The 23,326-nt window shown below is 33.1% G+C and overlaps 1 protein-coding gene across 4 annotated transcripts; it reads left to right on the plus strand.

Moving 5' to 3' along the window:
• The first annotated feature begins 1,163 nt into the window (after nucleotides 1-1,163).
• LOC129902363 (uncharacterized) lies at nucleotides 1,164-12,783 on the plus strand. 4 transcript variants are annotated; one of them, XM_055977589.1, is made up of 12 exons: nucleotides 1,164-1,464; nucleotides 3,552-3,738; nucleotides 3,859-3,924; nucleotides 5,817-5,923; nucleotides 6,248-6,308; nucleotides 6,530-6,589; nucleotides 6,678-6,752; nucleotides 7,844-7,990; nucleotides 10,130-10,184; nucleotides 11,131-11,250; nucleotides 11,939-12,165; nucleotides 12,286-12,783. In XM_055977589.1, the coding sequence occupies exons 1-12, from the start codon at nucleotides 1,433-1,435 to the stop codon at nucleotides 12,307-12,309; spliced, it is 1,161 nt and encodes a 386-aa protein (XP_055833564.1). In that variant the 5' UTR covers nucleotides 1,164-1,432; the 3' UTR covers nucleotides 12,310-12,783. The 4 variants fall into 4 exon arrangements, with proteins under 4 accessions (XP_055833564.1, XP_055833565.1, XP_055833563.1 ...); XM_055977588.1 differs by having other exon boundaries at nucleotides 1,166-1,464; nucleotides 3,850-3,924; XM_055977590.1 differs by lacking the exon at nucleotides 6,678-6,752 and having other exon boundaries at nucleotides 1,165-1,464; nucleotides 3,850-3,924.
• The last annotated feature ends 10,543 nt before the right edge of the window (nucleotides 12,784-23,326 follow it).

Genomic DNA, 23,326 nt, shown 5'->3' on the forward strand with positions numbered 1-23,326 from the left:
GCTTGTTAATCCAGTGGGCTTTATAACTTAGGCCTACCCCAGAAATGTCCAATTAATGTGACTTTCACTTTAAAATAGGGGATAATTGCCGATACATATACCATTCGGCCATCCAGCTTACCAAATATAATTGAATTATATATACACTTGATTATTGATGGTGTATATATGCTTTTGTACTATTGAAAATAGTTTAAATATATCCCTCGTTTTACTTTCGGCCTAAATATATCTATTTTGTTATACTTTCGGTTCAAATATACCCTTCCCATTATACTTTGGTACAAATTCGCCCTTAATTTTAATGGAAGAACACTTGAAAAGCTCAAAATTAAATAATTCATTCTCAATTTTAAATATCTTATTTTTTTAGGAATAAATAAAATTTCCAAAAACTAATTTGAATATGTTTTCCTTAGAAATGACAATACAATACTAATACATGAAATTTCTAAGTACTAACTTGAGTCTTTTTTTCTTACAAAATGATAAGACAGAAAATGCTTCAAAATAATTTGCAGCATTTTCTGTCTTTATCATTTTGTAAGAAAAACAAACTCAAGTTAGTATTTAGAAATTTCATGTATTAGTGCTTAGAATTATGCAATGTATTTTGTACGGTTATTTCTAAGAAAAAAACCCTCAAATTAGTACTTGAAAATTTTATTTATTCCTAAAAAAATCAGATATTTAAAATTGAGAATGAATTATTTAATTTTGAATTTTTCAAGTGTTATTCCGTTAAAATTAAGGGCGAATTTGTATCAAAGTATAATGAGAGAGGTATATTTGAATCAAAAGTATAACAAGAGGGATATATTTAGCCCAAAAATATAACGAGGGGTATATTTAAATTATTTCCAATAGTACAGGGGTATATTTGACCATTTTTCGTATATATTATAGGTATAGTCTATGTATATTAATATAAAATACATATTATGTATACGTTTTTGTAAATAGAAGTTTCTAGTTGGAGTTATCAAGGCGAGCCATAGGAGAGGTGAGTCAGAATTAGTCGGATTCTAATATGAGTATCAGATGAAAAATCCAAAGAAAAATATGTCTAAATTTTAATAGAAAAGGGTATTAATTGAATGAAGTCACAAAACGGGGAAACTGAATTTAACGAGAAAAGAGGATTGAAGCGTAGCTAAAAAAGACTTGCCAATTCAATTTTTACTGTAGCCAGCACGAGTTTCACTCCCCTTTGTAAATTTCAGAGAAGTTTTACGCAGCTTTCCTAATATCAACGCAAAACAGGTGTCTTCCTCCTACTCGGTTACTCCTGCTACTTCCTTCGTCTTCTTCCATTGCTTCGTTCTCTCCGAAACGCATCGTTATCGGAGAAACTTCATCAATTTGAGCGGCGGAGTCTGCGGTATCAAATCCGCGTTGTTGAAAGGAGAGTTTTCACAGAGAGAAGAAGAAAATGCTAGGGGATGGAGCCCAAACCCCTAGTCGGTGAGTCTAATTTGAGTATTATTACCTATACTTTTACTTCCTGTCCTTCCGTTTCTCTAATTAGGTTTCGATGGATTGGTCGTAATGAATATTGAGTGAAGAGTTTTGCATTTGAACAGGACATATAAGTAGCTGGAGATTGAGAATATTTTTGCGTTCAGGTTATAGATTGAAGAAATTTTTGTGTTTCGGTTATTTAATAAAGAAATAATGTATTTGCTAGTTGCTAAATTGATTTGACTTGCATTGTGATCCTGAAGATAGCAGAGTTAGGAGTTGAAATTTGATGTTGTTAAAATATATGTTTGGATGATAAGGCATACAAGAAGCTGGAGATTATTATTTTTCCTTTTGTGATTACGTTATTTATTGAAGAGATAATGAACTTGCTAAATTGATTTGACTAGCATTATGATTCTGAGGACATTGAGGTAGGAGTTGAAATTTGTGATCTTGAAATCTTTATTTGGATTAGACAACATGCAAGTAGCTAAGAGGTTGAGAATATTTTGTGTTTATGTTATGTATTCAAGGAATAATGAACTTTCTGATTTGATCTGACTAGCATTACAATTCAGAAGACAGTTTTGAAAAAAATATAAGACAGGATATGACGCAACTTTAGATTACCGAGGACCTGACCTTAGATAGGAGTGTGTGGATGACACTATTAGGGTAGAAGATTAGTAGGTAGGGTAGTGTTGTCTTGCTTAGGGTGGTTGGTGTTTGTCATTGTATTACTGTAGCTCTTGTTTTTGATATGCATCAATGTTTTCTATAATCTATCCTGGTATATTTTTTCTTGTGTTTCGATTATTGCACTATTTTGTTGTTGTTGTTCCTCCCTTCTGGTAGACTTTGCACTGTTTCCTTGGGACCTGCTATATTTTCTTCACTGTCTCCTTCTTCTTTGTATCCGGATTTGCGGCACTTGAGCCGAGGGTCTTTCGAAAATAACTTATCTACCTCCACGAGGTAGTCGTAAGGTCTGCCTATATTTTACCCTTTCCAGACTCCACTTGTGGGGTTTCTGTGGGTATGTTGACGTTGTTGTTGTTATGTATTGAAGAATAAGGAACTAGCTAACTTGATTTGACTGGCATTATGAATCCAAAGCATTATGATTCCAAAGATGCTGAGTTAGAAGTTGAAATTTTGTTATTGAAATTTCTATTTGGATTAAAACATGCAAGTATCTACAGAGTGAGAACTTTTTGTGTTATGTTATTATTGGAGACACACATCTCTACCTCCACGAGGTAATGGTAGGGTCTGTGTACACTCTATCCTCCCCAGACCCACTAGTGAGATTTCACTGGGTATGTTTTTATTGTTATTATTGGAGACATAATGAAGTAATGAACTTGCTAAATTTATTTGACTAGCATTACGAATTGGCACTGAGTTAGAGTTGAAATTTTTTCTGTTTGAAACCCCTATTTGGATTAGACAACATACAAGTAGCTTGAGACAAAAGATTTTTGTGATTATGTTTGTTATTAAAGACATAAAGAACCTGCTAAATTGATTTGACTAGCATTACCAGTGGGAATATGCTGTGTCGGGAATTAACTGTTAGGAGGTGACGTTTGTCTTGTTGTTTCTCCCCCTTTCCTTTTCTTTTGGTGTTATCAAATGAAATTCTTAGTTGGAGGTACAAGTAGCTAAAATTGATAGGCTTTCATGTCTATGTTGTCAATTGAATGAAATTATGAATCTGCCAAGTGAATTTCGCAAGTATAACGATTCCTAAGATTCCTAATTTCGCAAGTATACCCTCTGAAATTGGGTAATTAGATGATGAATTTCCGATAAGCATTCCATGTTTTCAAGTCGATATGATTTGAACTTCCTTTGGAAATGAATTGATGGTTAGACTTTTACTTCGGTCCATCGGCGTTGGATGATAAATAAGAAGGTTCAAAATGGCTTTGTTTGCTCCTCATCAGTGGTTTCTTTCTTTCTTTTCTAGGTTTATGCGATACCTAATTATGAATCTCTTAAGATATGGTAGGGGAAGTGAAGAGTGTTATACTGTTCGCTTCTATTTGTGTTTGTTTGCCTTCTCAAATTCAAACTCCACGCAGATCCGAGTTGCTATGTATGGTGAAGAAGAATTCAAAGATGTTAGGGAAAACCATAGTGGAAGATGAAACATCAGATGTTGAAACAGATCCCCTTTTCTGGCATGGCGTTATGGATGTGTATTTCATTCGTGGAAGGGAGTCTAGGGGGCGTCAGGAAGATGATCTTGTATTCTTTGCTAAAAAATTGGTACACCTCTTTTTCACTTTCTCCTTCTTATAGGGTTATAAGTTGCAATCTGCATAATCTGAACAACAGTTTACTGAAAGTGAATTAATACAAAGATATATTTTGGTGTAGCATTTGCAGAAACATGGGTCAAATGAAGATGAATCTGCAAATTCTCCATACTTTGTACGCAGGTGGGGACCTAAGGTAAAAGCAGCACAAGTTTTTCATTCAGATTTCTCTGACACACAAAAAAAGTGCTTTCTTTCATTGACTGTGTTAATCATTTGAATGTATGATGTATGTTCACTAGAATATTATGAACCATACGGGCCAACAAACTTGGAAATTTTATGAATCGTCAAGCTTGGTCTTTTTCTTCTTTATTTATGTAGATTGTCTTGTTTAGTTTAATTTGGATTTTAAGCAAATTTGCAGCTCAATGGTTAAGTGGAATCTTTTGTCCTTGTTTCACTATAAACTTCTTTAGTTTAAGGTCTATTTTGATGCTACACATGTCAAAGAAAAAACTCAAGGTGATTCAAGATTCTAGATTAAGCCTGAAATAAGACTCTAATCCAAGTGAATGGGACTTGAGAATTACATCTAGATTTTGAAAAGGGATAGATGTTGGACGCACTACATCTTTGATTAACTGTTGCCAAATGCTACCTTGGGGAATGATGGTGAGATGTTGTTATTTTCCCGTCTTGCATGACGAGATGAGTTGTCGTCTCTCAAAATAGGCAATACACGAGGAGTCCTTCTAAATAGAGGCTTGTGATTCATCAATGTGCAACTGGTAGATAGAAATACTAGAATATTGTAAAAGTTCATTGTGAAGTTGTAGCCTAATTTTCTGGTTAGTAGTCAGGAAAGCGTGTCCATAACTCATTCCAAGAGCTCATTCAGTTTTCCTGATGATTTCACTTTGTTAGTTCATCACTCTACTTGGACCATGTGTTAGTTGTGGATATGGATTTTCAAGATTGTATACTAGTTATGTTTTTGGATGAGTGCCAGTGACCATTGATGTGGCAGTATGCTATGAGGAATTTCCACCTTTATGTGTTGTAAGATCATGCAACACTAGAAGAACTTGACATTCTTCATCGTGCAGAGTGTTGTACTGTTTCCTTTTGCATTCGTTGTGAAGTTCTGTTCTGTCTCACTCTCGTTTCTAAGTCTATTCCTACTAACATTTCGCCAAATAGAAAACATATTTGGTATGGGTTCTCAAGTTCCCTACATTTATGGTGTAACAGGTTCTACTTGCTTACATGATATAATTATCTTATTAACTGGTCAAGTACTCCAAAGAGCCAAATTCTTACTGCAAAGTTAAAGATACTGTGATCAGAAAACATTTTGTCCAGATTCCATGGTCACTTGTCTTCTTTGGAATCTTCAAGTTTTATGTATTCATGGGCATCCTGAGTTTGGGTTGATATTATCTAGAGGACATATATTTCACTCCAACATTGATGATACATTTTTATGTTAAGAAATTTATTTGAATATTGCTAAAGAAATTATGCAATTGATAGGGATGATGGTTTCTCTAGCTTCTTTGCTTCGATAACCTAGTAGTTAAGTTTGAAAATGAATGAATTCAGATTTGGTTAACTCTTTATTTAATTGTGGTCACATTAAAGGTGAGATTGATTTATAACAGTTGGGGTCGTTTGGTAGATGGTTAGAGTTATTCAAGTATTTGTAATATAGGGATTAGTTATGAGGAAATCTACGTATAATTTATGCAAGTATTAGTTATGCAGGATTTAGTTATTTATGTATTAGTTATTCCACCTATTCTGCATAAAAGAATACATAGATCCCTTCATAACTTATACATGTATTAGTTATGTGGGTTTCTAAATTGTAAACCAAACGCCGTATTAGTTTTATATATGAATAACTGACTTCCTAACTAGCTACGAAACGTCGTATTTATTTATGCTGGATTTAGTACCTGCATAACTCACCTCTAAACCAGCTATCAAACAACCCCTTAGTTATTTACCTTCATCTGGATTTACCAGATGATTAAGATGTTTTCAAAGGTGACAAATATCTATTGTTCACTGTCTTCATGTCAGTTGGATGACTTAATTGGTGCAAGTGCATCAGATGTTGATTGGAGGCGCTCCTTTTACTTGAACTTAATTGCTCAAACTTCTTTTAGTGTGACGGTTGCAATTTGCAGGTACTATTCCTTAATTTTCTTTGTTCCATGATGTGGTGTCTTAATGTTCCATGATGTGTTTTATGAGAAAAATAAAGTTTATATGACTCTTGAGTTTTTCATGAACTCTGGTTAATAAGGGAATACTCAGAAAAACGTCTATAAAATTTTGAGTATCTTCTCAAGATATTTCTGTTATTTGATTTTTGATCAAAGAGGAACTACTGCTGTTACTTTTGCCAGAATCTCATTGTTATTGTATCATATGTTTATGCATCAGCTAAATAATAACAACTTTTAGTATTCTTTTTAGTGGTTTTCGTTTTTTTTTTGGTTTTGTGCTAGTCAACAGGTCCTTCAGAATTACCAGACTGGAAAAGACAGGCCATTATCTCCTATATACAAGGCAAGTAGGCAGATCAGAAACTTCCTATTAGTGTTCATACTACTCTAATTCACTTTACTATTCAAGTAGTTGTTAAATAAAACCTGCTACCCTTTTTTATTACTGTATATAGCCAAGTAGAATCTTTGTGAAATGTTTGGCTCCTTGCCTCTCTCTAGTTTAGTTTTCATTAGTGAACAGCAAATATGGTTATATCTTCTTTTATTTCTATACTTTTTCAGGTTGTCAAAACTGTGTATGCATCTCCAAGCCGTATCAATTTTCACTTGGACTCAAGAAAGGTAAGTGTGTCTAATATCTAGAGATCCATATGACTCCTTTTATGCTTGATTTAAATGTCTTGTAATGACATTATAAATATATATTCAGGAAGTAGAAACAACCTCTGCCTACCCAGAGATATGTTTTGCAGTTGATGACTATGATTCCACTTTTGATGCAGTGGTAATATATCAACTCCTAGACCACTTTTGTTAAGTTGCTATGTGGCTTAATATATGAAAGGCATAATGTACTGGAAACCTTTCCATGATTTTGATGTGCTTTACTTGAGTCGAGGGTCTATCGGAAACCTCTCTACCTTCACAAGGTAGGGGTAAGGCTGCATACACACCTTCCCTAGACCGCACTTGTTGGATTACAATGGGTATGTTGTTGTATTTAATTATCAGATCAGTTAATCATCCTGGGTTTTCATGTTTACTCTAACATTTTATTTGAATTGGATCTGTAAGCAAACAGTTACCTCTTGAAGGATCATGGGTGGTCTACCATTTTGCATGTAATAGAGATGTTAATCACTCTTGGTTTTCATTCCCATTTGATCTGTAAGAAAACAATTACATCTTGATGGATTGCGGTAGTCTACCATTTTGCATGCAAAATCCGTATCTTTAATAGTTTCAGACTGTACATACCTTCCTTTGATAATACAAGCATTTTGTACCTCTAGTTTATTTTCATGTTTGACATTGCAAAATTCTAGAAGCTAGCTTTTCTTACATCTCTCAAATTTTGCCTCATGCTCATAGAGTCCTGCAAATCATTTTTGGCTACTTTATAATTGCCACCTCGAATTGTAAAATCTTTTGTGAAAATCTCTCATGCGTAATTATTAAGAAAAAATCAATGAGTATGAACCCCTATTCTCTAAGGCTTTAATTGTCAATAGGTTGGATATTCCTTCAGTTAGTGTACCTTGATTTGGAATAGAGTTTGATGGCCTATACCAGGTTAATCCAATGTGAAGTTGCCATGAATGACAGCCTGAAAGAGCAGTAGAATAGATGATATCAGGCTATTAATTCTTGTGTTTTCCAACTAATCTCCAGGGAAGAACAAATAATGCTTAAAGTTTGTGTGAGGTTGATTTCCCCCACTAAATTGGGTGAAGACATGAAATCCAAGGCAGCATTCCACGAAAGGGCACAAGTGTGATGATCGGCATTGATCGCTTAAATTAACACTCACATGAAAATAAATTAGAGCAAACTTCTTCGTTCACTTTTGATGTGACTGAATTATATTTCCTTCAGGTCTTGACTGATGTTGATCACTGCTATTGTGTAATTTTAAATGCACATGATGGAGCTGCATTTCCAAGGGAGAGAATACGACAAGACTGCAGTCCTGCTGATACTTCAAGGAGTGATACAAGTTCTGGAAAAGCACCAACTTCAAAGGTTCGAGAAATTGATTTTCTCTAGAAGTGAATAGTATTTATAATTCTTGCCGTGGGATTGGCTTTGGGCCTTTCCTGCACAGCTTAGGTGGAAGGTGAAGAAGGCCTCCTTCCGGGGGGGCCCGAGCCATCAGTGAGATACCACTCTGGAAGGGCTAGAATTCTAACCTTGTGTTAGGACCTACGGGCCAAGGGACAGTTTCTATGGGGTGTAAGCCTCCCAAAAGGTAACGGAGGCGTGCAAAGGTTTCCTCGGGCCAGACGGAGATTGGCCCTAGAGTGCAAAGGCAGAAGAGAGCTTGACTACAAGACCCACCCGTCGAGCAAGGACGAAAGTCGGCCTTAGTGATCCGACAGTGCCAAGTGGGAGGGCCTTCGCTCAACGGATAAAAGTTACTCTAGGGATAACAAATTGATCTTCCCTAAGAGCTCACATCGACGGGAAGGTTTGGCACCTTGATGTCGGCTCTTCGCCACCTGGAGCTGTAGTATGTTCCAAGGGTTGGGCCGTTCGCCCATTAAAGCGGTACGTGAGCTGGGTTTAGAACGTCGTGAGACAGTTCGGTCCATATCCGGTGTGGGCGTTAGAGTTGTGAGAGGACCTTTCCCTAGTACGAGAGGATCGGGAAGGACGCACCTCTGGTGTACCAATTATTGTGCCCACAATAAACGCTGGGTAGCCAAGTACGGAGCGGATAACTGCTGAAAACATCTAAATAGTAAGCCCACCCCAAGATGAGTGATCTCCTATTTCGACTTCCCCAGAACTTTCGGTAGCGCAGCCGAGACAGCGACGGGTTCTCTGGCCCTGCGGGGATGGAGCGACAAAAGTTTTTTTGAGAATTCAAGAGAACGTCACGGCAAGACGAGCCGTTTATCATTACGATAGGTGTCAAGTGGAAGTGCAGTGATGTATGCAGCAGAGGCACTCTAACAGATCGGTAGACTTGAACCTTGTTCCTACATGACCTGATCAAATCTTTGACAACACGAAAAAACCATTGTTCAACTCTTTGACAACATGAAAAAACCAAAAGCTCTGCCCTCTCTCTCTATCTATCCAAGGGATGGAAGGGCAGAGGCCTTTGGTGTCCCCTCCAGTCAAGAATTAGGGCTTCACAATTACTAGCCAATATGCTTTTCTCTCATGCCTTTCTTCGTTCATGATTCGATATTCTAGTGTCTTAGGCGTAGAGGAACCACACCAATCCATCCCGATCTTGGTGGTTAAACTCTACTGCGGTGACGATACTGTAGGGGAGCTCCTGCGGAAAAATAGCTTGACGCTAGGATGATAAAAAGCTTAACACCTCTCATTCTTATTACTTTTTCAATATGAAAACGAAAAAAAAAATGAAAAATCGAAAGGTCGTTTTATTTAAAACCCCAATTGTGACATCACTTCTCTCCCACTTCACACCTCGGAACGCACCCTTCTTATAGACTTACAGAGATAAACGCACTTTCACATCTTCTTTGCTTTAGTGCTTTTAGTTTGTAAGGACATGACGTAAAAGTGAATTATAGCACTGAATTCTACTTTGTTATTTGTTGAAGAAACGGAAGGTTATGGAACTAATATAATTGACACACATTTCTATTGATCATGCAAAAAGTGTTCATCTATTTACCTGCCTCCTATAGGAAAATTTAAGGGAAGCTAAGCAGTCCAGAGATGTGTTTTTTGCTAGACGAGATAAAAGAAAACACCATCTGTGGGTTTCTTTCTCTTTGGTTCTATTTTAGAACTACTTTGGATTTTCTTGATGCCATTAATGAAGCCAATCACTTCATCAGAAAACAAACATCATCTATGGGCTGCTTGGTTCCCTAAAGCTTTCTTTTAGGGATGACATATTTGGACATCTGACCTAATATGACGTCTTACCAACCATACGCTCTACAGTAGTTTTTCATTTCATTTGCATAGCTAAAATTAAGCACTTGTAATTTACTTTATCAAATATTGAAAGAGTTTTGTGATCATTTTTTCTCTTGCTTACAAACTTTCTGACAATGTATTTTGAGGTCCTCATATGTTGGATATTGTGTTTATTATGTATTTAGCGTATACTTGTAGTTCTCATGAGAATTAGTTGTGAAGTTGTTGGTGTACTGACAGTTTTTAATATGATTCCAGATTACTCTTTTCTCAGGCTTTGTTAGCTATCAAATGGTCCGAGATGCATATGACGGTAAACTTGCTGTTTCGACATCTGGTCTTCATTATCATACAATAATTGATTGTCGTTTCTTTTTGTCATACTGCCAAATCATTTTTTAATGGAAGCTGGTGAACCATCAAGATTTTTCCATTTTGCATGTTCCTATTGCACGCACTTTAGTCCAAAATGTCCTGTTTAGCAACTAAGATGAGGTTTCTGTGCTGTAAAACTGATAGGGAACTATTGGAAGTGAGGATTGTATATCATGATATGACTGTACCAACTTTGATCCTCTCTTCGCCATAAAAAAGGGTACTAGTCGAAAAGTTGTTTGATGGATCAAATATCACATCGATATTTTGATCTCATTTGTAAAAAAAATTCAACCTCTTGAGACTTTTAAAAGTTGGATAAAATAATATAAATGGTGGAATGGATACCCTTTCTGTGATATGTTGCACTATCTTAGTGGTTTTCTTCTTATAATAAAGTAGTTTGCTTGTTTATCCAACTAAAACAAATATTGTAAAACAGTCTCAAAATAGTAAGTCTCACATGAATTAGGAATGAGGGAGTATCATTTTTTTTTTTTGTTGATAAACTGACCTAACCCAAGGATCTCATCCCTCGTGGCGGTCAGGGGTTGAGCAATACACCCCCAAGACTTAACATAAATATAAAAATAAATATACAAGGAGGGGAACATAAACCTTACCTCCGATCCTATGGTGGTTCATAAGTTGGCTATCCTACTATGGGTAGCCAACTCATTCCCAATACTCGAAAAGAGGGAGTATCATTTAAGGAGTTGGTGTCGCAACTACAGCTCTGCATTGCTGGTGTTCAAGTATAACAGTTGATATAGTAAATCATCAAATTTCAATTGCAGGGAGATTTCCTAGTTCTGTTTTTTTTGGCAGTTTCAAGTGGAACATGAATTCTGGTAATCTAATGTCAACTCCTTTTATTTTCACAGCTGGAAGGTCTGGATTTGGGAGCCTTCTCTCACTTCATTCTGTTGGGAAAACTGACAGGATTTACATGAAAGGCCCTGGAGGACGTGGGGAAGTTGAAGTAGCTGTGTCTGGTGTTGTAGGTAAACTGAAAAATAGTTACTGATTCATCATGTTGTATCACAAAATTTGATCTCTCTGTGTGAGGCTAGGTTATTTGATTTCTTGTTATAAAGTTGGTGATTGGTTAATTACTTGAAGAGTAACTTAATATATCTTCTCAATTTTGCTCAGTTGATTCAGAAACTCAAACACACCAATAACTTGTACAGGGAATTCATCTAGTTTTATTGGGATAAATATTTCTGAAAATCTTAAAGAAACCTGAATCTTGTGATAGTATGCATGACATCCTTGCAACTTTAGTGCATTGTAGTGGGTCATTCCATTTATGCTGTCTTTTGTGTGAGCTAGAAGATTTCATTTGATACAATCTCCATAGTAACTGTTCACTTCGGCTGCAACCAAATGCATTAACAATAACAACATACCCAGTGTGGTCCCACAAGTGGGGTCTGGGGAGGGTAGGGGTGTACGCAAACATTAACCCCCCCTTCCCAAATACCTTTGTGGGGTAGAGAGGCTGTTTTCGATAGACCCTCGGCTCAAGAAAAATCATTTTTCAGAAGCAACCAAATGCGTTAAATAGTTTAATTTTTTTCTTCCAGCCCCTTGTGATGGGTACTGCATGACGGTCTCCCTTGTATAGATTGATCTATTTAGACCTTCTGCAAAGTAAATATTCAATGCTTTTACTTCTCTGTGAATTAGATCAAAGCAAGCAGGACTTGAGCCAAAATTCTGTAGATCACGACTCTAAAAAAGGATTAAGCTTCAGTGCAGTTGTGCGACGAGCTGCATCAGTTGCATCAGAGGCAGCAAAGCATGCATACGCTGCTGCTTCTGCTACCCGAGATGAAGGAATGATCCCCCTAAAGTGCTGCTTGATGTCTATATCGTTACCTTGGGAACATATTGCTCATGATCTTTTGTTCAAGGTGAGAGCTATTTCAATTAGCACAATGTTCCTTCATTCAGATCAATCTGTTTGGTTTATTTTTCACTGGAGCTCCTTTCATGAGGAGACCTCTGAATGAAGTTTCTTGTTTCCATTTCAGGGAAGTCCTCCCGTTAATCTGTAAGAATCTCGTGGGTTTCAGAATAGGACTTGTTTTTTACTCCAGAGATGGAGAAGACTTGAAGAGCATTACTGGAAGGTGAGATGGCTGCTCCATTATGAAACAGAAAATGGTGATGGTATGTATATAAGTTGCCACCAATCCCGATCCCCGCACAAGATTTAATTTGCTTCCCATGCACAACAAGTTCGTACCATGGGCGGAGGTAGAAGTCCTGATATGAGTTTGGATGAACCCAATAGCTTTTGTTCAAACTTTGTATTTGTGTTAAGGAATTCATTAAATATGTATACATTAAGTTTTAGAACTCAATTATTAACACTTGAAATAGTCGTTCTAAAATTCAAAAATCCATAAAGTTGAAATCCTGGCTCTCGTCTCTTAGTTAGTAGATATCCAGCTAACTATCGTATTGAATTGTCATGTTTGATGCTATCATCTGGTTGGTTCATTATAAAAATATACTTATTTTGGCTATCTGAGATTCATTTCTTGGTCTATTTGTGTTGTATCATGGTTGACTAATTGACTGCCGTACTAAAACTAGAACCTGGATCTATATTTGGGAGGCCCAAAAATCCGAACCAACAGAGTATTGGATTGGCTATTAATTCACAAAGATCCCTTATTGACAGTTGAGAGCACGTATGTTGGGGTTGATATAAAATTGAAAAACTTTGTGATTTCTTTAGATAATAGGTGAGATTCCTTTGCCATTGTAAACAAACATTTTCAATGCGTATTTTTTTTTATCTTTATCTTTTTGCTTATTCAAATTTAGTAGTTTGTCATTTGGCTTTCTTTGTTCGTTTTAGAAATTTCTTTTTCTGGTAAACGGATTTCTGGGTGGTCAATCTACACCATCCAATTTGATATACCTTAGCTACAAAGTAGATGATTCAGAATCGAGTTGTAAAACACATCGTCCACCAAGACTTTGCACCATTTGAGGATGAAGCTCTATTTGTTTAACAATCATTTTGTTTATTATAACAATGTTGCGCGGACCTCAATTATTTCACCAGGTACTTGCCTAACTTACTGTACCTGGCTACAAACTCGGCCTGGTTCAATTCTTTCCTTGGAGAATAATTCTCTCTTTTAACACTACTTCTATGCCCATATTTTAAACGTTCGTAACTTTATGATATATATTTCTTCTTGCTTGAGAAGAATTGATGAATAAAAACTAGGTGTTTTATTGTGTAGGTACTGTCGACTTGTCTCCCTTGATAGAATCCCCAAGTTGGGCCAAGATAATACAATAAGAGTAGAAAAGAAAGTAAGATCATGCAGCAAGTAAATGGTAGCTCTTTCTTTATGACTTTACCGTACTTAATCACATGGAACCTACTATAGCTAGCTAGCCATTGAGGAAGAAAGAGAGTATAATGGGGGCAAGTGCCAGTGTTAACTTTATCTATCAAATGAAAGACGATAACAAAGCCACAGACTGCATGTTAGTCTCCACTATAGTTATCATGGGTTTGGTTTTTTTTTTTCTTCCTTCTAACATGGACAAAACAGGAAATAACTGTCAACAAGGAAAACTACCTCAACTTCCACAACTAGAAAAACTGACTTGGGGATGGGAATATTCTTCAATCTATTAATAATTTAAATTAAACTTAATTAATCATTTGTTAACTTAGTGCTAATGCAATCTAACATACAAAGACAAACACTCCTTTTGTCGACAACATTATTATAAAACTTGTTTTTGATTAAGGAATCAACAAACCACATATGTTCATACATTTTAATGTTTAGAGCAGCTTTATCATCAAGTAATTGCACCCAGCCACAAACGGAACATGTTCTCCACAAGATGGGTAATCAATAATTAATACTATATGTTTAAGAATCATGACGAAAGAATATAAGACAAATACGATAAGAGAATTCATTGATGGGGAGAATATTTTTTTTTCGATTTTTTTAATTAAGGTGGTGTGCAAATCAATTTGCGTACACCTTGACTAATTCATACGAGGCTTAAGGTAGGAACTCACCACACCTATTATTTACACTAAGGCTTAGTTAGAGGGGTAAAAATAATCAAGTATTTTTTTTGCCTCCGTTGAACTTTAAACTTGAGACCTAATGCCTGTTTAGGGTAGGGAATAAAGGGATTAGAAGGTGGGAATTGATCTATCACTAATAAGGTAAAAATTTAGATAGCTAACCAACTGAGCTATTAAGATTTTCTGACCTCATGCCTCTTGTCGCACTTCATTGACCACTAATTAAGTCACACCCTTGAGTGTAATCAATTGGAAGAATCTATATGCTTGGGATAGTAAGAGTAGACGTTGTAAAATATTATAATTAACGCATCTATTTTGAGTGTAGGGTTTCATCGAATCATGACCATGCATTTCTTTTATTTACTGTTGGTAATCTAATTTTCAAGAATATCATGTGAAGCATTGCAGTTTTATATCTTGTCAATAACAAATATATATATATATATATATATATATCATCAAAGAATAAATATCCACAAATTAGCCTCCTAAATTAAAATATGAGATTTATAATTTTGAAAATAAGATAAATTATTTACCACATCTCAATGACTTTTTCTTTCTTTGAATGCTTTTTAAACATAAGAATAAATTGAACCATGCTACAAGATTAAAATAGGAAAGTAACTTATACCAAAAATGGTAGGCTTTTCAAATCATGAGAGGACAAAGATTAGATTCTTTTTTTTTATTTTTTTTATTTTTAAAAAAACAAGGCACATGGGTGTCCAAATTAACCAGTACTGAATTAGCACATGAACAAGGCAGGCATTGACTGACTCTACTTTATTAATTCTCTAATCTCATTTGTTGTTTCTCTTATTTGGTCTCATTCTTCGTCATTAAGCTAATCTTTTCTTTTTCTTCCTTTTTATTTTTTCTACCTCTTTTTTTAATTATTATTTATTTTTAACAAAACAACCCCACTACAGTGAAAAAAGTATATTGCTAAGGATCCATCACCATCAACTGCCTACCTAGCCCCAAGGGGCCACCTGTCCTTCCAAAAAATTCTATACATATATGATGATAATTTTACTTTTAAGACGATATTTTTTTGATTAGAGGCAACTCAATATTGTTGGGAACTTAAAGTCAAAGTTTTAATGAAGAGTGTTAATTCCTTTTTGTTACGAGAAAAGAGAAAAGAAAATTCCTTGATATATATTCTTCATTTGGAGTACACTTTTTGAAGATTCGAAGGGTATTTTTTGAGATCGTAGTAAAGATTCATTTGTTCTCTTCTTTTTTTTTGAATAATCAAATTTATATTTTCTAATTGATATATTTTATATTTTAATAATTAGTCAGTATATATTACGTAGTAAACATCAAAATAAATAAGTTTTAGATGAAAATAATATTAAAAAATTAAAATAATAGAACCTAATTCCAGAAATTGATAACTTTGCAATATTTAGTGCTCGAAAAGAAATAAAAATAACAAATTTGTACACTATATCTGTTGTCTTTCAGAGCAATTTAGTCAAAGAAGCACTTGAAGAAACAAAGAAAGAAATATAAAAGCGTAAAAATATACTAAAGATATTGTAGAGAAGCCAATCATGTGCCAATATACAAAAAATTGATTGAGTGTTTATTCTATACGTTGCTTACTGATTAGGATCTTTATTTTTGGTCATTTAGTTAATTGTTTCTTTTAAATGATAAAAAAGTACTAAAAATGCTTTATAATTTTCCTAAAAATGAAGGGAAAAAATATAACTTATTGATAAAAAGTGGATTCTTCACTCAAAGCCGCCCTGTGTTTTTTTATCTCTCATATAAAGATTCTTAAGATTTTAGAATTTAATTGGTTGATGATATTATAGGTACGAGTCCTACTAAGCCTATCACTCTCTTATCTCCAGATGATAAAATTAAGGAAGTCGAAGTATTCAGTCCCTTATACATTTCCTCCCATTTTTCAGAGTAAATTTACCAGACAAATCATTAAACAAATTCACCAGTTAGGGACTGAGACTTGTTATTGATATATACATTTTACACTAATTATTGTGAAAGTGTTTTAAATTCTTTTGCATACTTCATTGATATTTACACCAAATTAATGAATAAATAAGTTGCTTCTTCTACACACACTATTATTACTTTGCTTCTTAATTCTACATGCAATATTATTATTTATCTAGTTCTTATAATAATTTATTACTTAAATTTAGTTATTTAAACTGATTTTGCATAAATATGAGGTGCAAGTTTTTTCTCTTAAATAAAAAACTTCGGGGAATGGCGCAGGGGCGTATTTAAGGTGGTTCTCCGGATTTATGTGAATTCATACATTTTTTTCGAGATCATACATAGTAGTGTCATATATAAATTAAAATACTTAAATATAAATGTGTGAACCTAAACTCAAAGTATTATATAATGCGATAATGATTGGAGTGCACATGTCTCTAAGTGAGGTTATTGTAATATCTATCTTCTTTTTTTCTTTTTATAATTGGGTAACACCTTTATTGATCACATTATTGTCGCTTTAATCATTATTAATTTTTTATTTTAATATTTCAAGATTTTCAAGTCTGTCACATTAAAAAGTCATAATTATTTTTAGCACTATCAATTAAATGTGTATATCAAAACTAATTTATTGAATGATATAATATATAATTAATGGGTTCGATCAATTCAATACCTTCAACATGGAATACATATAATAAAAAATTTAATCTTAAACCTAAAGACTAAGTACCAACAATGTGGGATGGCTATAATTACCTTTTGATTTGTGTAGTCCAAAAAGAAGGGAGAAAAATAAAAAGGGAAGGAAACAGAATATTCTATACGTATGTAATCCCAAGCCGACCCCTCTAGTATGTACCTCCAAAACTTAATTCACTGATTAACATTTATAATTTATTACTCCTATATATATATATATATATATATTCTAATGTAATTTATCTTATAAAAGAAAAAATTTAAATGTCAAATAATTAAGTTAACATATTTTGCACATAAATAAAAAGAATCTAGAATATTATTAAAGGAATAATTAAAAGGGAATAATTTGGAAGTATAAACTTCTACAATAAAAGGTTTCAAAAATTCACTTTGTACTGCTTAAGATTTTCTTTACCCCACTTCACCAGGTCGGCATCCCTACGGCCTTTGCATTAATGATTTATAATAAGTCAAAATTTAATTTAGTAATTTTGGATCAATAAATATTTAATATAAACATATAATTTAAATTTAAATTATTAAATTTTATCGAATTTGTAATTACTACGCTGGCTCCACCATGCATGCGACATCACCTAACCACAAATCATGACACTAAGAGAAAATTTGAAAAGTAAAAGTTTAATAAAAAAGGAAGAAGCCTATCTTAAGAAAAAGGTACAAGAAATAAATAGATAAATAACTAAAATAAATAAAAGGTTAAGAATACCCTCTCCTTTAATTAAAAATATACCAAAGAAATATGAATAACTTTTTCGTGGACAATAATGCCCTTCACACTTTTACAAAGTGCAATCTTTAGTGGATCCCACATGTAATTCTTCTTCCCCTCCATAAAAATATAAATACCCTTCTCTTGGACCTCAATTCTTCCCTTTTCCTCTTCCTTTCTCACTCCGGTTCACTTTCAAAAAATCTACTATCATGATGTTTGAAGATCCGGTTCACTACCATCTCCCGGTTCTTGAAGATGCTATTCTTTCCCCTAGTGATTTTCATGATTTATTTTCTCTTTTACAAACGGAACTCCCGGTTCAATCTACATCCGATTCAGAAACAACCCGGTTGGTCTTTTCTTTAGAAGAAAGGAAGCGACGCAGAAAGATATCGAACCGTGAATCCGCCCGGCGGTCTAGATTTCGAAAGAAAAAGCACTTAGATAACATGACGGAACAAGTGGACCGGCTCAAAGTCGAGAACCGTGAGTTAAAGAACCGGTTGTGTGTAGTAACTCATCATTGTCAAGCGGCTCAAAGTGAAACGGACCGGCTTATACTTGAATCAATTGTCCTTCAACAACAACTAGCCGGTTTATGCCAATTCTTGAATACCACACAGCTCCATTAATAATCTTCATTACTATTTATGTAAAAAAAAAAAAAAAAAATAGGTTAAATCATCATCACGATCATCTCTCAATTCTCAAGAATTTCTATATTGCCCTCCGTCTTCTTTTTTCTTTCTTCTTCCTCTCGGTCTGTCCACCAGTCTGTGGATCATTCGCTCCAATATGCGTGCATGAAGGTTTGAAAATGGAAAAATGTGTGGGAATAGTGGGGAAAAAAAAGTGGTTCATTTTGCATGGGATATTATGGATTTTGGATGAGGCTACTCTTGACAATTAATTAATTTGGTTAAGGCTATGCTTGACAAGGCGTAAATAGTCTCATAGTTTGATGTGTCAACATTCTTAAAAATATTTTCGTCTTTACGCCTATCCAAACAAAGTCTTGGTATAGCTCGTATGTTGTCTGTTTTTATTTTTTATGTTTTTAGTGGGTTTATAATTAAGCTTTTTAGGGTTAAGTGGAAATTAAAGGCATTGTAAATTAAAGTTAAGCTTGTAATTTCATCATTAATGTAAATATTAGTATATGCTTTCTTCTTTTATCTGGTTTGTTCCCTCTTGGATTTGAAAGGGTGGTTAGTTATATACCAGATTTTGCCTCCATGCATAAAGCTTTAAGGTAAAGTCCTTTTTTTTTTTGGTGATAAAGTTACAATATTATTATGCTTTTTCTACAGGACAAGTTACACGCGTGTGTATGTTAACTAATCAAAAATATTAGTAGTATGCTTTTTCTTTAGGACAAGTTACATATTTGACTGTTCGGCTAAAAATAATAACATTCGCTAATTGAACATACATTTTATATTAAAAATATATTTTTATCGTATATCATGCATTAATATACAAAAATGATATATTTGTTGGCTATGTTAGGTAGATGACTATTTATGTCAATTTTCTCTTTTCTTCTAACATTACCCACGTTCATTTAACTTAACCCTAGCTAGCTAGCTTCGTTAGGTTGTTATGTTTCCTGAGATTATAAACGACAATAATTATGTCTCAGTTACAATAAAGTTATAGAGTCAATCATATTTCTATTGAAAATGTGAATTTAATTAGCTCATTGTTAAGGAATTTCTGACAGATGGTTCGTTGGAAACATTTTCGAAGAGCCAAATATTTTCAATGGATTCGATAGGAAATTTCTTCTAATTGGTGTTCACATGATGAGAATATATTTATCGATTTTAACAATTAAATTAAATCAAGGGTGAAATATACCACAAAATTTGGCTTTAACATTATGAGTTTTTAAAAATTTTGATGAGTACTTTTGAATTAATTTAAATAGAATTGAGAATCGAACACTTAATTCGAGGATGAGAGACTACCCACAAAAGTTGGCTTTAATAGTCTGTTCTTTATCTACAGGAACAACACTTGTGCTATCCACTTAAACATACTAATTAATAATGCTATTTGATTATGATTATATCTCTAGCTATGAATAAGAATTAAATATATGATGACTGATGCATGCACATTCTCAAACTTCAACCTTAACAAAGACAAAAGCACATAAGATGCATGTAATGAAGCTCATTAATTTTTAACATTTTGTCCAACTAGCTAGTGTGCGTGTGTTTTTCTTCATTGGCCGAATTAATTCAAAATTTAAAGTTTATAAATTCTGAATTTAAAATTTTTGTGTATATAAAATTAGTGGATTTCCAATGAGCCAATTCTGTTGAACCTATACTTCTCGCTCTACATACCCTTCTTTTTTGTTCTTTTTTTTAAAATAAAATAAAATATTAATGTATGTCTATACGGTAACAAACAAACATTCATTTCTTTGTGCTTCGATTACCGTAATTCATGTATGCTATGTATTGTTAACATATCACATGCATATGTTCATTGTTGATACTGTTTTCATTTTCATATTATTATAATTTTTTTAACGAAAAAGGGCCTAAAATGTCCTTGAACTATTGGAAATGGTACAAAAATGTCCCTCATCCATCTATTGAACCTAAGATGCCCTTGACATCCACCTTTGGGTTCAAAAATGACATTTTCTTTAACGAAAAAGGGCATTTTCGGTGGAATAGATGGATGAGGAGTATTTTTGTACCATTTTCAATAGTTTTAAGGCATTTTATGCCCTTTTCCGTAATTAAAATTCTGTAAAATAAATTTTAATTTATAATTAATTTTAAATAATTAAATTGTAACTAATAGATGACCGACACGTGTTTAAAAAAATTATTCAAATTATTTAATTAAAATTCTATAAAATAAATTTTGATTTATAATTAATTTTAAATAATTAAATTGTAACCAATAGATAGCCACCACGTGTTTAAAAAAATTATTTAATTAAAATTTTGTTAAATAAATTTTAATTTATAATTAATTTTAAATAATTAAATTGTAATCAATAGATGACCGCCACGCGTTGAAAAATATTATTTAAATTATTTAATTAAAATTCTGTTAAATAAATTTTGATTTATAATTAATTTTAAATAATTAAATTGCAACCAATAGATGGCCGCCACGTATTTAAAAAAATAATTCAAATTATTTAATTAAAATTCTGTTAAAAGGGCCTAAAATGTCCTTGAACTATTGAAAATGGTACAAAAATGCTCCTCATCGATCAATTGGCCTAAAATGTCCTTTTTTGTTAAAGAAAAGGTCAATTTTGGACCTAAAGATGGATGTTAAGAGCATTTTAGGCCAATAGATAGATGAGGGACATTTTTGTATCTTTTCCAATAGTTCAAGGGCATTTTATGTCATTTTTTCCTTTTTTAAAAATGCTTTGAAATGTTTTACTCGAATCGAGGGTCTATCTTGAATAAAATTTGCGTACATGCATGCACTCTATTCTCCTCAAATCACACATGTAGAATTACGTCGAATATATTTATATTGCTGTCGTAAAGACAGGTTAATTAAAGAACATTAATTGCATATGATTCAGGTTAATTAAGGACATATATTCTCCGCTGCTTTTTACAACACATGGACAATAAGATTAGCTTTACTTTTTTCTACTCCTATAGATTTGATTCAAATGTGAGAGAAAGATGGCAGCTTTTCGCCATTATTAACCATGTTATTTTTCTTATGTTTTACCCAAAACCATGCCACAAAATCTTTTTAAAAAATTAGGCTACAAAATCATCGTACATGCAGATGGAAGATTTGTTATATGTACTATAACAAACACATAGCATCAAGTCATCACCATTGTCCTTTGCTTTTCAGTAATTTTATTTCTTTTTTCTGAATCCTTTGGTGATAAGAAAATAAAGTGATGCCTAACGAATTGAGTCTACTAATTTTATAACCTTTTATAAATTTATTTTTATTTTATATTTTTTAGTAAAAAATTATTCACTGGCTTATGCATTGGATTTCATCAGCCTCATGAGAAAATCAGAGTGTGGCATTAATTACCGGCAAGTGCTTCTCCAAAGAAGACCCTCTTGATAGTTTTCGATTGTTTTCGTCATTGAAATAGACTTTCAGTGGCCCTACTAAAACCCAAGAAAGTACTTAATAAATATTTAGATTGTTTATTCAAAATTATAAAGGGCTCTTTATGTTGGATTTCTTTTAAGGTTAAGCTTTAAAGATGAGATGTAATGTAAATTGAGAAATAAAGGGGAAATTAAGTTCATTTCTCTTGTGCTTTTAAATAAAAACACTTCTTTTAGCTAGCTATTTAAGGGTTGAGAAAGGAGACTCCCCCTTGTAGTGTTCGTGGCTCGCTCAACTTTGATATTTTTGCATAAAATTTTTTAAGAAAAATAATAAATATTGTGTGATTTTACTTCATTTGTTGAGTTCACTGAAGTTTTGCACATTCAATTGTCATTATTGCAGAATAGAAAACACACTTCTGTGAGTTTGAAACTTTAATTTTTTTTTGAGTATCTTTCATTTCTGTTTATATATTTTGATGGCAAGAATAAAACTATATATGTGAAACTTATAATCTCCTCAGAGAGTCCTGAAGTAGAGCTATTATAATAATAATGATGTGGCAATTATAACAGGAAGAAAGTGCCAACTTATGATACCCACTTTAAAGTCTGATTAATTGATAATCTCACTGAAAATTCCACTTTAATTTGGAGAGTAAAACGCCCTCCAAAAATAACTCATATCCAAAACTTGAATTGAGACCTATAACAAATAGATAAATATGCATCGCTTCATAACTTTTGATGGTAAATACTTAGATGCTTAACTAGTTTTATGGGAGTCTTTAGCGGACGTACTTAGAAACACATATCAATGTTGAGGCATTAAATTTACTGTTTGTCCTTACATTGGAATATTCTTCAGTCTTTACTGTGGAATATAAACCTCTGCAAGTTACTTCACAAACTTATTTACTTGGTTACACATATAGTTTTGGAATATTCTTCATTGTGGATTATAAATCGCTGAATAATTTTTTATACTGTCAATATATAAATTAAATATATTTTAATAAAATAATATAAAAAATCAACTTAATAACATGTTATAACCAATTAATTAATATTGTAAAAATTGGTTACACTTATGGTGTATCTATCTATCAAATATAAGCTAGATAAATTTCAATATTTTGGTATATACTGCTACAACCAATTAAAATGAATTAATATGAGAGTTTGGCTAAACTTATAAATATATTTTAAAAAAGTTTATAGCGCAATTATTATAAATTGATCATTCTCAATTTATGATTTTTCAGCTATTTTTAATTAGTTAATCGAAGTGGACTTTATATATATCTTGAGTTTAATTTAATACACCATTAGAACAGTAATTTTTTTTAGACTATCAAGTCACTTTTATCTATTGTGGCAAATGTAATCTATCCTATTATCAAGATTAATTACAAACCTTACATTTTAGAAAACTTATTTATAAATATCGGTTAGATAATCTATGCATGCAAAATTCTTTACATTAACAG

The sequence above is a fragment of the Solanum dulcamara genome, chromosome 9, assembly GCF_947179165.1.
Source record: "Solanum dulcamara chromosome 9, daSolDulc1.2, whole genome shotgun sequence".
NCBI classification, from domain to species: domain Eukaryota; kingdom Viridiplantae; phylum Streptophyta; class Magnoliopsida; order Solanales; family Solanaceae; genus Solanum; species Solanum dulcamara.